The 16,699-nt window shown below is 40.0% G+C and overlaps 2 protein-coding genes across 2 annotated transcripts; both read left to right on the top strand.

Annotated features, from left to right (window-relative positions):
* Positions 1-1,349: 1,349 nt before the first annotated feature.
* Positions 1,350-5,556, top strand: LOC108431578 (aflatoxin B1 aldehyde reductase member 3-like). Its single transcript, XM_017704827.1, has 6 exons — positions 1,350-1,539; positions 2,069-2,256; positions 3,815-3,919; positions 4,017-4,113; positions 4,194-4,293; positions 5,328-5,556. Exons 1-6 carry the CDS (start codon positions 1,350-1,352, stop codon positions 5,554-5,556), a joined length of 909 nt encoding a protein of 302 aa, XP_017560316.1.
* Positions 5,557-8,679: 3,123 nt separating this feature from the next.
* On the top strand, positions 8,680-16,388 carry LOC108431625 (aflatoxin B1 aldehyde reductase member 2-like). The gene is made up of 7 exons (XM_017704896.2): positions 8,680-9,118; positions 12,866-13,053; positions 13,630-13,734; positions 13,832-13,928; positions 14,009-14,108; positions 14,853-14,982; positions 15,949-16,388. The coding sequence occupies exons 1-7, from the start codon at positions 8,914-8,916 to the stop codon at positions 16,108-16,110; spliced, it is 987 nt and encodes a 328-aa protein (XP_017560385.2). The 5' UTR covers positions 8,680-8,913; the 3' UTR covers positions 16,111-16,388.
* Positions 16,389-16,699: the final 311 nt, after the last annotated feature.

Consider the following 16,699-nt stretch of genomic DNA (forward strand, 5'->3'; position numbering starts at 1 on the left):
ACAACCCAGACACCATGCATTCGTCACTGAACTAATATTTATTACACAAAAACTCAATTATATGATCATATGACTCACTCAACTTGATAGGAAGCCCAGCTACCTCCTTTATTGGTATGCAGCTTTGCCTTTTTAGCCTTCAACCCACCACAGACATTACCTTATGCCCCCCCTCTACAATAACACAATAAACTGCAAATAGAGTAAAAATGGAGAAAATCAGAAGTAGTGTAAATCTGACATTGTAAAAACTGCAGCACTCAGACAGACATAAGAGAAAACACTCTTCTGTACATGCACTGACAAAAGAACTGAGTAATTGCAAAGGGTTTTAGAAGCTGACCTGTCACTCAGATTCACTTTGGGTTTTGGTCCCATTTTAGAATAGAGATCGATCCAGTCTTGTTGAATGCTTCTCCAGTTTCTCCACACAAAGAGTATCTAAGCCGGTTGATGTTGGGCTGAAAGTGCTTTTCTGTGAAACAAATATCATTTTGTAAAGCATTTATGAACTGATTTAAAGCCCTTAATTAAAGTTTACCGCATCCAAATACTTCATGGGAACACATTAAGTCTCACACATCATTATTTTTGCTTAGAAGAGTTTATAATTTTACATTTTACTCGATTACATTGTCTAGATTTTCCTGATTTTAGTCAGTCTATTGGTCTGAGTGAGTTGTGGAAATCTACATGCTAAACATTAAAGACACATAAAAGAAACAGCAAGAATATCTAAGGGAAATCTGCTCGTTTTTCCCTACATTTATGTTCAGTTGTTATCTGAACTCTAAATCCTGGTCAAACTCGAGAACAAACCACAGTGTGTACCAGAAAGCGCGTCAGTAATAAGACTATTTGAATTTTGCTGACATCATGTGGCTAAAAGCAGAACAACATCCCTGCTGGAGAAAAACAGTACCTGGTCTCAGCTGGTCCATGCTGGCTTAGCTGGACACCCAGCATGGTCATGATGGTTGACCAGCATACCAGCAACCAAAACACAAAATATGCTGTTTTTGTTGGTGATCCACGTAATCACTTCCATTGCTGCTGACCAGCACACCAGGATTTAAAACACAGCATATGCTGGTATGTGAAATCAGATATTTCAAATAAACATGATAAAATAAACCTTTCTCTGCTGACAAAAACAGCTCCCATGTTGGTCTATGCTGGTCTGTTGCTGGTTTAGCTGGTCTCCCAGCACACAAGCATCCAAAATACAACATATGCTGGTTACTTCACAGAACAAACCACATGGTGTTGTAGGCGTTTTTTTTGGAAGAACAGTCCAAATCTATGAATGCCTAGATCTATGAAAAGTTAACTAAGGGCGTGTCCCCCAAATGCTCTGCCCTTTTTTGTTTTTATCAGTTTTGGGGTCAATGACGTTTGGAGGGAGTGTAGATGCAGACCTGAGCAGCAAAATGGTCCAGTTGTTTTTGGAGCGTGGTCACCATGAGCTGGACACTGCCTTCATATACACAGGTGGACAGTCAGAGACAATAATAGGAGGCATGCAACTTCCCAAGACAGGTATGGCCTTTGATAGCAGTCCCTGCAAGACTCATGATGTAATCTATTAGAAACATGTTGATTGCTTCTCTTCATTTAGTTGTCCACTTTCCAGTGACCTTAACAATACATGTACTTCTAGCGTGGCTTTGGAATTGGGCCAGGAGAATCAAAGGTCTTTCTTGAGTTTGCTGCAAGAATGGTCCTCAGATAGCCTTTTTAGAACTTGGGTAAAATTGCCCAATCGGACGCACTCTGTGCATTAAACTATTGTTCATCATAGCACATTAATTCCAGTTCTGGAAAGAGTCCAGCACAATTTAGTGCTGTTTCAGTGATTTTCTTGCACAAATAAAGCAACTAAACCTAACAATTAAAGAGGCCCTCAAAACTAGCATCAATCAGACTCCTGTACTTCCTCCTCTGTTAACTTCATAGTCATGATGTGATTAAACTGCTGCAAAACTAGACAATCAAATGGAACCAGAGGCCAATTCTAACATTTAATTTCATTATTTATGTATGCATGTTTTTAATCCTTGTTTCCCAGTTAAAATTGCCACCAAAGCAAATCCACTGGAAGGCAATTCACTGAATCCAGAAAGTTTGCGCTTTCAGCTGGAAACCTCTCTGAAGAGGCTTCGGACCCAGAGAGTGGACATCTTTTACCTACACTTTTCTGACCACCAGACCCCTATTCAGGACACACTCCAGGCCTGCAATGAGCTCTACAAAGAGGTAGAGGCAACTTGTTATATCAAGGCCTTTACTAAAGTATCATATACCTACACCTGCCAACAAGCTGTGTGTTGCTTTTTGACTCTTACTGTATTATTACGGTTTTGAGTCTGAGATTTACTGACATCTAAACCTCAGAAGAACTAACACTTAACATTATCACCAAGAAAAAAACTTCCGTTTTTGTTTTCGGTGCATGAAAGTGGATGCATTACTTTTTTGTCAAACCTTAAATACTCAGATATTAGTCTTATTAAAGTGTTACGTCCCAACCGTAGCCTCAGGTGTAGGAGGAGAGAGGGAAAGTAACTAAAGGATGGAGGAGCAAAATAAAGGGGTACAGAGCAGCTATAAACAGTATAAAGCAGCTGTTTTAACCCTTTAATTATACAAACAAATAAATAACACAAACAATCAAGTTAAGTTACAAATAACAGGGTGTTATGAAAGTTGTTATGGGGTACTGGCAAGCTGGGCAATCTACCCAGGAGGGGATGACACACAGTACCAAAGGAAAGAAATAAACAAAACAGATCTAAAATAAGAGCTAAACCGCTCTAACTACCACCCTATGCTAAGCTACTAAAACATACGGGGAGTGGTACCTGCCTCTAATCTAGTGTGTTCAGATGATCGTACACCTGCCCTTCCTCCCAGGAGAAAAGCACTAGTTTGAGAGACTTCAAAGCCAGTACACTCAGACAAACAACAACAGCTAACAGATGCTAATAAAGCTAAAGCTAGCAAGCAGAGGATAAAGCTAGCAAAGGGCTAAAGCTAGCAAAGGGCTAAAGCTAGCAAAGGGCTAAGAGAGACAAGACAACAGCAAGTCAGAAACCAAACAAGTGAGCCAAATCACACGATGCTCAGGGCTGATGATAAACTCTGGCACCTTGCTTTTAAAGCTAGACACACGTGACACGTAACACAAAGGTTGAAACTTAACTCAGCCGAATTTAATGTTACACTAACTTAACACTGATGAACTGGTGAAACCCTTTGGAAGGAGTTCAGTTCAGAATCATTTTGTGTTTCTGACTAAATATTCACTATAATAATAAAAACAACACTAAAGCTGAATCTCAACATTAATGCAGATTCCTCCTGTGCAGATGAAAAGTAATGCAATCTTAAAAGTAACTAACTACACTAAAAACTACATAAAAATAAGGCAAATTGTAATTTCAACCATCCCACTTCAATAACAATGACAACATGCTGTACACCTGTGCCTTTTGTTGCATTAGCTTGAGGATTAGAACTGGTCTTGCTGAGGGATCTCCGGCTTCAGCAGATTTCCATTTATTCCACATTTATTAGTCAGACTTTGCACATTTGCACATTGCACATTCAACACTGGATTTAAGTCACATATCTTTTTGTTGTTCATTTCCAGTGTAAGTAATCCAGTTTCAGTAGGGCATTAAAAAAGGAAAGAAGCCCTCCTGGATTAAGAGTTTAAGATGTGGGATTACCAACATTGTCATCTTTGAATTTTGTTTCACTTTTCAAGTTCCTTCAGAACGTATATCCAACTTTTAACATTTTATATCATCAGGGAAAGTTCACGGAACTGGGCTTATCTAACTATGCCTCCTGGGAAGTGGCTGAAATCTACTCCATCTGCAAACATAACAACTGGGTGCTTCCCACAGTCTATCAGGTGAAAGTGAAGAAGCGTATATAAGTCCGTATTCTTTGCCTGTGTATTTCACACGGAGCCTAAAGCTCAGTTTTTGATCTGTTATCTGATTTTAAAGCGCATGTACAATGCCACCACACGACAAGTGGAAACAGAACTGTTTCCATGCTTGCGAGACTTCGGCATCCGTTTCTATGGGTTCAATCTGCTCGCAGGTACGACACTGTTCACGTCTTTTATTGTGACCTTTAGTGTCACAGTTTTTGATGTAAGCTTGAGTGTTTTATCTGTGCAGGTGGTCTGCTCACTGGGCACTATCATTATGAGGACAAAGATGGGAAACAACCTGCAGGATGCTTCTTTGGATCTAAGGTGGCTGCTATCTACAGACACAGGTAATAATAAAGCTTGCTCTCAGTGTAGTCCAGTAGCTAGAAGTTTTTATACTCCAGTGTTCACAATTATCTCAGGAAATGTCAAATTATGTTGCTTAGTTATGCACTGGTTTTGAGGCCAACTAATCTAAAAGAAACTTGCTTAAGTAGTTTGTTACAGTTATCTATGAACATGTACAGCCATTGTACAGTATCAGCAGCCGTTTTATAGCCGGAAATGCCCATTTGATAACAGATAACAGAATGTCATAGTCAGAGTTGCTAACTGGTGTTTAGTCACTCAGCTCCAGGGCAAAACTAAAGAAGCAAATCTGGACACTAAATATGTGTTGCCTGATTGTCTAAGAAGGAGGCTGCTTCAATAAAGGTTTGGCTGAGCATATTTGAAAGACTACTTCCTAAAAAAGACCCGAATCATCAGCATTTACAGTAGCTGTAATACAGTGTAGCTGGAACAGTGGAATGAATGTACTAATTAATACATGGAGCTGAAATGAAAGACTGAGGGACCTACAATATCTCTTGGTGTGAAATAGCTCATTTTGCCCAGTGCCTGTTCTCATCATTCCTCTGTGATGAGGGGTTCTACGTTAAAGGTGCTCTACAGAATGATGTTGATGAATGATGCTTTATACCCCTCTGGCTGAAACTTGGCACTGGGCATGGTGATCCTAGGCTTGTGTGCGGCTGCTCTGGAGCATCCCATTCTATGGCTTTTTCTATGGAGATGGCTACGTGAATGCAATTAAATGCCACTATAAGCAATGTGTGCAGCTAAAAATGGCTAAATTCACTAATTGGATATATTTAAATATAATTTAACAATTTATTAATTAGTGCCTATATTTTAATCTAATGTATTGTATTCTATTGCATTATATCTAGAATAGTGTTTAGAGTGTAGATAAAAATCCAGCTGTAGGATTCAGACAGCAGGACGTTCTCACACATGAAGCAACACCTTTTCCCATAATCATGTTTTTCTCAAATGATTTAAGGTATTATTTGTATCTTGAGTGTTTCCTGGTTCTAAGCTCACTCTGGTACTTTCAGGGTGATCTTGGTGATGGGGTCATCATTGGAATGTCCACCATGAAGCAGCTTCAGGAGAACTTGGCAGCAGCTGAAGAAGGCCCTCTGAAGCAGGAGGTCGTGGATGCGTTCAAGCATGGCTGGGACCTGGTGGCCCACGAGTGCCCCAACTACTTCCGCTTAATACCGACTGCATTTAAGGACGACTCATTTACTCTGGCTTTTAAATGAGCACATCCACAATTTTCATTTTACCACAAGATCTAGTAGAAAGTTGTGTCATTTTATAAGAATCTGTAATCAGATGGACAAACTTATTTTAAATGACTACATGCATAACTGATCATTTACTGTTGATTCCACTGCTGTTACTGACAATCTGAACATTATGTGCACACTGTAGTGCATGTAACCATAAACATTCATTTAAATTCCTTACATTCATCAGAGCTAAAGCACAAAACACCCTGTAAACCAATTACTTTAGGCTTAAAAATCACTGTGAAACAGACTGTAAGGATGATTTTGTAATGGTCACCTGTAATTAACACAAATGGTAAACTGGTTTTAGGTAATATAGCACAGCGTGGCTGAAATAAAATGTAGAAACGTGTGAAAAACAGCACTTCATTGTTTCTTTGACTTTGCAATGTATCATCAAATTGAATGAGAAAATGTTTTACAGGATTACAGGAACATGAAAATGAAGCATAATTATAAGAATGGATAAAATTAAAAATAGTTAAAATAGAAAAAGAGATAGAAATATTTTACATGTTCACAAAAACACACATAACCTCACACCCAGGCTTAACCAAGACAAAAGCTTAAAGAAAGAAATCAGCAGACTAAACTCTAAAAGTGGAGAGAGAGAAAGAGAAAGTGATGGGGGTGAGAGCAGGAGAGGCTCAATCTTTCCCACCTAACAGACTTGGTCAAAGGAGCCATAATGTTATGCAAATTATATGTAAATGTATCAATCTACATATAAAATAGCTGATGCATCATGACAAATCAAAATATACATCAGACTTGGACGGGCTCAGAAACAAAACTGAACACCAGGGGCGTCGCCTTGACCAGTAGCCCCAACCAAATGGATGTACATTATTAGTATTTTTCATTTGCTCTTCATTATTCTGCATTATAGCCACACCAAACAGAAGGCAAGGCTTTAGACTAACAGCTAGCAACATAATCTACGTCTCTTCACAGGTATGTATGTTAACTAATTCATGCATAGAAACTCAGAAAACAGCATGTCTGAGACTGGCGAACGTGGTTAGTGAACACCACACACCAGTTTTAACAAGGTACATTTAGGTGAAGAAACACAAACTGGAGCCCACATATTGGGGTAAAATATCCAAGAGAAAATGCCATTGCCCGCTTAGTCCTCAACATTTATTCACTCCTATCTTAGCCCGTCTTCTCTTCATCATCATCTTTTTGCTGGTTGTCCTCTTCATCACCTGCAAACATCCCAAAGTCTCCAGACTCAAAGTTCCACATACACTTCATGATCACTTTGAATTTGGCCATTTCAAAGAGTTTTTGCAATAACTGAGCAGAGGGGTTTCTGTAAATGATCCATCTGCTTTAAAGACTCCTAAATACATCCTCCACTCTCCTTTTGCTAGTGCATGTTTTAATTCATTTACTTGCTTATTTTTTATTTTCTGTACTGGCTTGAAAGAAAATGTGCTGGTGCAAGAGCTGCTTCCAACAGGAGAGACTTTTATATTAAACTGTTTCCTGGTATTTAAATGTTGCAAAAGAACTATAATGGAAACATTTCTGACAGGGAAAAAATCTTATACAATAACTTGCATACATTCAGTGTCACATGACAATTTATCATGTGACTCTCCTACACAAAAAAAAATCAGAAGTGGAGGACTGGGGAGGTTTCATTAGTTTTTAATTAGTTTAATTATGAAATATTATATGACTACGTATGTTGACTGAGAAATGCAACCCCATTTCATGAAGATTTATAACCAATTCATTAATTAGAACTATTAAAATGACAAAAACCTGTGTTACATGTTAATGAATTCTCCGAGTATTCTATTCATTTCTATCCTAATCAGTAAGCTGCAAAACCTGACGAAAATGTGTACAGAATGTGCAATACACACAAAATGAATAGGATATTTATTCTACACAAAACTGAAATTTTCTTTCATCGCTTGCTAAAACATGTGAAAAGCAAAGGTATGTTATGGATTCTTTTGGTCAAACTAGAGAAGAAACTACAGCTTCACTCATAAGATTATTTTGATTTGTATTTTGCAGGGTGGCCCGGTGGCATTATGAGTAGTATTGCTGCCTCACAGCAATTGGGCTAGGGGTTGCCTGGGTTCAATTCCCTGGCTAGGCAACCAACGTTCTTTCAGTGTGGACAGGAATAAAAATCTAATACAAGAGACTTTGGTGCTCTGGTTTATGATGTTGTTTTAGGGCCACTGTTAAAAAAAAGTAGACTTTGAGCATAAATTCGTGGGCTAACTGAAGGGGGGCTGCCATAACCCGTTGGGGTCTTGGTTGCTGTACTGGCCCCGGAGTTCCACTTACTCATGTCTCTTTGTGGATCGTTCATTTTGATTATCATTCTTAGTGTCCGTGAAACTTCATGCCCTCTGTAGCCCCGACAGCTGTGTAGACAACCCTGCCTGAGATTCTCGTTCAACAACACAGTTTCCTCCGAGTCCGTCTGGTTCTTTATTCTAGATAAACACATTTTCCTGATCAGCTGTTTCAGCCTTTGGAAATATGACTTTTTTCTTGAAATGTTACGACTTTATTCTCGAAGTCTACTATTTTTATTTTTATGAGCGGTGGCCCTAAAACGCCGTCATACTGTTTTTCTCCCACAGCCCAAAGACATGCAGTCAGGAAAAGGAGATGCTAAACTGCCCCTAGGTGTGAGTGTATGTGTAACTGCCCTATGATATACTGCTGACCTGCCCAGGGCGATTCCTGTATTCTCCCCAATGAGTGCTGGGACAGGCTCCAGAACCTCCGAGACCCATGACGATAAGCGGTTTAGATTGCGGGTGTGTTTTGCTGACATCGTGTGGCTAAAAGAAGAACAGCATGCGAACTGAGGGATAGTAATATTACGGCACAGTACGCTGGTTTTTCCAGCAGTACTGCTTCACCATAGCGTTTTTTAATCTGCTTTAAAGGACTCCTAAAAACATCCACCACTTTTCTGTGTACTCATGTTTCATTTGCCGTATTGACTTGCAGTGAAACAGAAAGTGCTGGACTTTTATATTAAAAGTCTCCCGGTACTGAAATATTGTGAAAGAATTCTGGAGACGTTTCCATCGACAGCTGACCTTTTTAGACGGTTCCTTGCTTTCCGTCCTTTGCCCTCTTTTACAGGTCAGCAGGTCTGAGCAAGAGTTGCCCACTTAGCGACTTTTCAGACCCATTTAGTGACTTTTCAGACCCATCTATGGACAAATGGACTATTTTGCAAATTTGACGATGGCGTAATTTCGCGACTTCTAGCGATTTTAAAGACAGCCAATAGCTTCTTTCTTTACTGAGGAGTCGGCAACACTGCTCTCAGACAGCATGTCGTCCTGCCAAGCCGGACGGACCAAAGTCCCCGCTACTCTTTTGGGGTCGAATGCATTCGGGGTGCGCGCTGAAGCGGACGTGAGCGGCAGAATGGTCCAGGCGTTTCTGGAGCGCGGTCATCATGAGCTGGACACTGCCTTCATGTACGCAGACGGACGGTCAGAGACAATAATAGGAGGCATGCAACTTCCCAAGACAGGTATAGCAGCTCCTGCAACACTGTAGATGTAACCTGTGAGGACTGAGAGTATGGACTGCTTCACCTTACACCACATGTACCTCTTAGTCCACTTGGAATTGGGCCAGGATGACCACAGGTCTTCCCCGAGTGTCCTGCAAGCAGTGTCCTCAGATGAACTTTAGAACTTATGAAAAAAGACCAGATTGTATGACCAGGGATCATGAGTCCAGCCCACCCTGTTCAAATACACCAACTCAACCTAATAACTAAAGGGCCACTCAAGACTAAAACAAAAATGGTCAAGTTGAAAATGAAATGAAATGCCTTCATTTGCAATTTCATTTTTCACATGAGCTCGTGACAAAAATAAAAATAAATTGAAAATGCAGATTTGTCATTTTATTTTAGTCGTTATTCTGTTTTTTCACGGCCAAATCGAAAATGAAAACGCTAACAGACAAAAGAAAACACAAGCTTCACTTTGTCTTTGGCTTTTCTTCATGAAACGCAGAATACGTGTCAAAACTAAAATCAAATTGCAAAGTTTACTTTCTTATTTCTTTTTCATAGCGATCGGCTGCAAATCTGACAAAACTGCACAATGAATAAATCAACAGCAACGTGACCGTCTGTGATTCAGTTTTCAGCGCTGACGTGCTTTAACTGTCAGAGTGAAAAGGAAAATGAAAACGAACATCAGCACCAAATGCTGGAGATTCACTTTTCATTTCCCACTTTTCATTTTCTTTTTCAAACTGACCAGCAGGCAAATGTATGTTAATTAGCATTAGGCGAGGCTATGGGGTACATTTTAGGACATCCTCAGCCGTCCGAGAAAAAACACCATCACGACAAATAGCTGTTTTCAATTTATTTTTATTTTTGTCACAAACGGCTTATGCTCATGTGAAAAATGAAATTGCAAATATAGGTATGGTATTTCATTTCATTTTTAATTTTGGCAGGATATTTGCTCAGGTGTTTGGAAAAAGAAATGGCAAAAAAAGGGTTGGATTTACATTTTATTGTTTTCATTTTCATTTCTCTTTTGGCTGCATTTGCCTCCCATAGTATCGATCCAGGCCATGGCTTGAGTATTCCTTAAGAACTGATGTATGTTTTTGCTTTCTGTGCCGTATATTTGGGGCAAAAATGATAGAATTTCATTCACCAAGCACGGATTTACAAACTGGAAAGCAGCACTGGAGAGTGATAAAGGCTTCCAGAAGCATCCAGTCAGAGTCATGTAAGAGCTACGGCTATGTGGGCAGAAAAGAAACAGAGAGAGTCAAGCGGAGACACTCACTGGTCTACTAGGTCCAACCCAGACAGAGAAAAAAACGCTACTATGTTCGAAGCATAGGGGATGTGGTACAGTGTTTGGCTGTAAATGAACTGCCTTTTCGTGGGACCCCGCAGTCAAGTCAAAAATACCACATATCAGCTGGTCTTTTCATCATGCTTTTTGAATATACTTTGTCCAAGGACCCCAAATTGGCAGATAGAGCAAAACATATTCCTCAGAATGCAAAATATACAAAGAGATGCTAAATGAAATCAGAATGAAGATGTCGTTTTAAAAGTTCTGTCTGATGTGTCTGAAGTTTCTGGTGCACCTGTGGATTTATGGGCATCGGGGCTCTTAGTGCAGATGAGAAAACATTATTTCTTTGAAAGAGGAAAGTTCCTTTTGAAAGTTCTTGCCATTTTGAAGCCGGCCAATTCAATCTTGCAAGCCAGTTCTGTAGACCTCTGTAGGCCCGGGGAGGTAATCAGTGCATCTTTAAGAGCTTTAAAAGATTTATGTACTGATGATTCCCTGAATGATCTAGCTATGTCAGAGAGTCCACCTTCAAAACGGAAAAGGACTATGAACACACAGTTGACTGACAGCTTGGTACTTTCCACTGTAGGGCACAGACCTGCTGGCTCATCCCATACACCAAGTCAGTCTTTGAGGAGGTCCCTTCTGGAAATTTTAGACAGAGCCATTGCTGAAATGGAGAACAGATTCTGTAGAAGAAATCTGGATTTAATGACAGCTGTTAATGGTCTCCTTCCTCACTCTAGCTCTTTTCTTGATCAGATCAAATCAAATTTATTTGTAGTGCTTTTTACAACGGATGATGTCACAAAGCAGCTTCACAGAATTCCAGAAAAGACAAAGTTAACGAGAGTGTAAAAAACCCCAGGTGAGCAAGCCAGGGGCGACAGTGGCAAGGAAAAACTCCCTTGGGAACCTTGGGAGGAACCAGGCTCACAAAGGGGGACCCATTCTCTGGTCAAACTACCTACAAGTGATTATACTACTAATATTAATAGCAGTGGTATTAGTAGTAGTAATAGCTAGGAGTCTATGAAAACATCAGTGTAGGGTGGGCAGTTGGTCCAAGGTAGGTGGTGGTAGCCGGGGTGTGATCAGTTGGTTTGAAGTTGGTAGCAGGAGGGCTTGACAGTCAGTCGTACTTCAGTGACCGGCCAGACATGTAGGCGGTCGTATATTCAGAAATTTGTATCCTTTTCTTACTGTAAAATATCCAGCATTCACTGCATAAATACATTATTGTTAAAAAGAAATCATGACTGCTGTGTAATAAACATAGATATTCGGTTTCCTAGTGGTTATTTGGCTTCCCTTTGCATCAGCCAGCTAGTGGGGGAAAAACATTTCTAACAGCCCACTCTCAAGGGTCTTTGCAAAAGCAGTTGCTGTTTTCCAAAAACTCTTCCCACCTTCAAAATGGATCATCAGACATTGTTTAGTTTTTAAACCAAAAATTCTCATGCTAGAGGCTTTTCACCACTGTAGGAGCGGAGCAGACATGTGTACAGCAGATGAAGCTTCATTTTTTTGTTTTGGCTGCAGTGCCCCTTTAAAAGTTGAATCTGTTGTGCTCGAGCTCAGAGATGCTTAACTGTGCTGGTGTGCCGAATTTGATAGCCAACCTGATGACCAACATGTGTGATGCAGTCAGAGTCGTGCTGTATTAGTCCTTGTCAAGTCAAGTCAAGTCAAGTCAAGTCAAGTCAAGTCAAGTCAAGTCAAGTCAAGTCAAAATGTATTAATATAGTCAAAGCAGCTTTACCGGAAAATCCAGGTTTGAGTGGCAAGGAAAACTCCCTAAGAGCAGCAGGAAGAAACCTTGAGAGGAACCAAGACTGACAAAATTAACACCAGATGGCAAACAGCATTCGTATAAAATATTAGAGTACAAATATTTGTGTGGTGTTGGGGTCATTTTCAGTGCCTTCACTCTGTTCACCCCCCCCACATTTATATTGCACATGTGTTGGGCTGAACCTGCCAGGAGTGTGGCGGTGCTGTGTCCTTCACTCTGTTCTCCTCCTATATGGCCTGCTGTTATTGTGTGTATATGTGTTTGAATGTGTGTGTGTGAGGATGAGGGTCATGAGGGTGAACAACATGGACAGGCTGCTGACTGGCTATAGCTGCTATAGGAGAATCCAACACTGGCTGCTTGTGATATTTTAAACATCTGGTATTTTTACATAAATTGTTATTGATTTAAAGACCAGTAGTGTGGTCCACCAGACCACTGAGTAACAACATCAGCACCACACAAGGGTTAAAAATGCTGCAAAACTAAGCATTTGAACCAAATTGAAATCTAAATGATTAAATAAGCAAATTCCATCCATCCATCCATCCATTCTCTAAGCCGTTTCTCCCTCAGGATGCAAATAAGCAAATTGTTTTGTAAAATGTCTTTTAATGTGTTTATTTTTTATGTCTTCATTTCCCAGTTAGAATTGCCACCAAAGCGAACCCTTGGGAAGGCAAGACACTGAAGCCAGAAAGTGTGCGCTCTCAGCTAGAAACCTCTCTGAAGAGGCATCAGACCCAGAGCGTGGACATCTTTTACCTGCACGCTCCTGACCATGAGAACCCTGTTCAAGATACACTCCAGGCCTGCAATGAGCTCCACAAAGAGGTAGAGGCAACTTAGCTCATCACATTATCTTATCAAGGCTTTTACTAAAGTATCATGTAGCTGCATGCAGTGGCGTGAGACAGGGCAGCTGGACTGATGATGCTGCAATATTGACATTACAACATCGAGAAAAGGTGCGGAACGTAGACCAGGTAGCTGTGGCACAGATGTCAACGATTGGGACCCCTCTCAACTCCGCCCAGGATGAGAGTCCCCTGATGGAGGCGCAGGCAAAGACTGGTTGCCAGCTGTTCATTGGTGGCTTCATCTCTGTTTAGGCCTTGTAGGGAAGAATGCAGGACCAAGAGCAGAAGGCAGATAGATTTAACAACCCTGGCCATCCTGTTTCCAAAAAAGTTGGGCAATGTGAAAATTGTAAATAAAAAACAAAATGCAATGATGTGCAAATCAATTAAACCCTATACTTAATTGAAAACTGTACAAAGACAACATAACCGTCATTCAAGTTATAGACCTTGTTGTTACTCAAATTACAATACATTTCACTGTTTGAAATTTTGTTTAATTTTTACAGACCGTTGAGAATATATACCTATTATTATTTTGTATTATCAGGGAAAGTTCAAGGAACTGGGTTTATCCAACTATGCCTCCTGGGAAGTGGCTGAAATCTACTCCATCTGCAAACATAGCAACTGGGTGCTTCCCACAGTCTATCAGGTGAAAGTGAAGAAGCGTATATAAGTCCGTATTCTTTGCCTGTGTATTTCACACGGAGCCTAAAGCTCAGTTTTTGATCTGTGATCTGATTTTAAAGGGCATGTACAATGCCACCACACGACAAGTGGAGACAGAACTCATTCCATGCTTGCGACACTTCGGCATCCGTTTTTACGCGTACAATCCGCTCGCAGGTACGGCACTGTTCCTGTCTTTTATTCTGACCTTTCATGTCCCAGTTTTTGAAGAAACCTGGACTGTTTCATCTGTGCAGGAGGTCTGCTCACTGGGAAGCATAATTATGAGGTCAAAGATGGGAATCAAGTTGAAGGACGCTTCTTTGGAACTCATTGGGCTGCAGTATACAGAGACAGGTAATTATGCTTGTTCACAGTGTAATCCAGCTGCCATCATAAGGTTTTTAGTCTTGAGTTTTTATACTTCATCTCACTTTGAAAGTGACTAGTTTGGTGTCCAAATTTTGATTCCTTGCTAATGTAGATAGCAGGTTCCTGTTAGCATCATACAAACCTTTCTCAAACTGTGTCAAACAGACTTGCTTATGTGGGTTTTGGCAGTGTATGACATACTGTTTACCTCTGGAAATGGGCAAAAAGTACGTTTTATAGCTGAAGACAGTTTAGTAGCAGCTGTCTTCAACCCTGAAAAGCCTGTTTTTATAGATAACAAGGTTGTACAGTGGTTGGAACTTTTGGTTGGAAACTCCTGATAGCCTCATTACTCTAGTGCAAAGCTAAAGTAGCAAACTAGGGACATAACACGCTAATTGGCTACATTTTGGGTAAGAGGAGAACAAATTTTTAAATACTTCAAGTCCTTAATCATCAGCAACTATTGGCTGCAATAGAGTATGTTCTAGCAGGAACAGTGGAATGAATGTATTAATGATTAAGGGCCTGGAAGGATTAGGTTGAGGGACACATATCTTGGTGTGCGATTTTGTCCAAGGTCTTTATTGTAAGCACTGTTTTCAGTATGCATCAGCGAATGGAAAAAGATGCAACTGGTATACAAGTGTTTATGATGAAGGTCGTCTATGGAATGGGGTTCAAAAACATGAGTAAGTGAAAGTCTTTGGCACTCTATTACTGTTTTAGGTACTGGAAGGAAAGCCATTTCCATGCCATAGATTACATTCTCAAGGCTCTTGAAGCAGCTTATGGTTCACAGAAGCCAACGCTAGCATCAGCCGCCATACGTTGGATGTATCACCACTCTCAGCTGAAGGTAGGAGTTCCTCAGTCTTAAAAGACCTGTCTGCATCGATGATCCCAACTGACCTGATCTGGTGTCAGCTTAGGGTTGCCAGCCATAAAGGATTGGCCTTAAGACAATAAATTGCTTGATGAATTGAAATAATGGGTATAAAATCACAGTACAGAACAGTACGTGTCCAAGAGCATCCAAACAGCCCTTCAGTTTAGTGAATACAGCTATACTTTAAGGAACACCGATTGCTGACATGTAATATCCATTGAAAAGCATTTCCATTAGAATGGGACACTTTGGAGCAGCTGTAAATGAATTGAAGGTCACAATGCTCAATGCCAACATCGGCTAGAGGGCTAAACCCCCGAAGCATTGAGCTGTGGAGCAGTAGAACCGTGTTCTCTGGAATGATGGAGCTCCATCCAGTACCTTTGGTGTTGTCTTGGGATAATCTTGAAAAGCAAGATTATCATTCTAATCACAAAATAATCACATAGCTTATTCACTGAAAATATACGGGATTTAATTTTTCAAAAAAGTAATAGTGACAGCCCTAATAATCCCCTTAATTTCAGAAGAAATGTCATAAGATGCCAAAGGTATTGCAGGGTGCTCCATAATCTTAGAGAACCACTAAGAACCACTACTCAATTTATTCTGCTCTGGCTGAAACTTTTCACAGAGTTGGAAACAAACTATGTGCATGCAATATAATAACCTCTATAAACAATCAGTCATCAGAATGGGCGCCTGACACTTTAATATATTTTAATTTAATGTGCAGTTTTGTATTGCTTACTGGCAAAAGCTGATATATTACTGTTGGCAGTGTATATTAAAAAAATCAGCCGTAAAATCAGAGAGTAAGATGTTTTCATACATGGACCTTCAGTGTTTTTCATAATCATGTTTTTCTCGAATGACTTAAGGTATTATTTGTATCTTGAGTGTTTCCTGGTTCTAAGCTCACTCTGGTACTTTCAGGGTGATCTTGGAGATGGGGTCCTCATTGGAATGTCCACCATGGAGCAGCTTCAGGAGAACTTGGCAGCAGTTGAAGGCGGCCCTCTGAAGCAGGAGGTCGTGGAAGCATTCAAGCATGGCTGGGACCTGGTGGCCCACGAGTGCCCCAACTACTTCCGTTAGACACTGACTATAATTAATGATTTAACTTCTACAATCATTTTATTTTTCCAAAAGATCTCATGGAAAGTTTAGTAAATTTATAGAAATGAATGCAGAAAATAATATACATACATGTATTTAATACTTAAATTTGACAGCGGTAAACCCCAAAACACACTCCTACCCAAATACCTTAGGCTTAGAAATCTTTGTGGATCAGCTTTTATCTTGTATCACTATGTGAAGATTTTTTTGTAAAGGTTATCTATCATCTGTAATAAATGCAAATGGTAAACTGGTGTTAGATAGATTGGAAATTGGCCAAAATAAGTCCTCTCAAGTCACATCATCCTTCACAAGGAACATGTCACAGGCCTCACAGAGACAATAAAGCCGAAGAACTGTTATCCTCAGGTGTAAGACATATAAAGCATTGCATGGTGTAAGAAGAAATAAAGCAAAAATATTCTGTAAAAAAAAAAATCTAATTTGTTTATGGGACATAATCTATATCCTTTCACGGGTATGTATCTTAACTAATTTATGTAAACAGTGAATGTCTGAGGTTAAAATAACAAGGTATATTCAGAAGTAGAAACTGTACAACACA

Source organism: Pygocentrus nattereri, chromosome 21 (genome assembly GCF_015220715.1).
Source record: "Pygocentrus nattereri isolate fPygNat1 chromosome 21, fPygNat1.pri, whole genome shotgun sequence".
Taxonomy (NCBI): Eukaryota; Metazoa; Chordata; class Actinopteri; order Characiformes; family Serrasalmidae; genus Pygocentrus; species Pygocentrus nattereri.

Excerpts from the sequence above, each read along its gene's own strand:
- LOC108431578 (XM_017704827.1), top strand. The coding sequence starts at position 1,350 with ATGCTCTGCCCTTTTTTGTTTTTATCAGTTTTGGGGTCAATGACGTTT. Across the intron at positions 1,540-2,068 it reads CATGCAACTTCCCAAGACAG|TTAAAATTGCCACCAAAGCA; the intron begins GTATGGCCTTTG and ends CTTGTTTCCCAG. Across the intron at positions 2,257-3,814 it reads GCAATGAGCTCTACAAAGAG|GGAAAGTTCACGGAACTGGG; the intron begins GTAGAGGCAACT and ends TTATATCATCAG.
- LOC108431625 (XM_017704896.2), top strand. The coding sequence starts at position 8,914 with ATGTCGTCCTGCCAAGCCGGACGGACCAAAGTCCCCGCTACTCTTTTG. Across the intron at positions 9,119-12,865 it reads CATGCAACTTCCCAAGACAG|TTAGAATTGCCACCAAAGCG; the intron begins GTATAGCAGCTC and ends TTCATTTCCCAG. Across the intron at positions 13,929-14,008 it reads CGCGTACAATCCGCTCGCAG|GAGGTCTGCTCACTGGGAAG; the intron begins GTACGGCACTGT and ends TCATCTGTGCAG.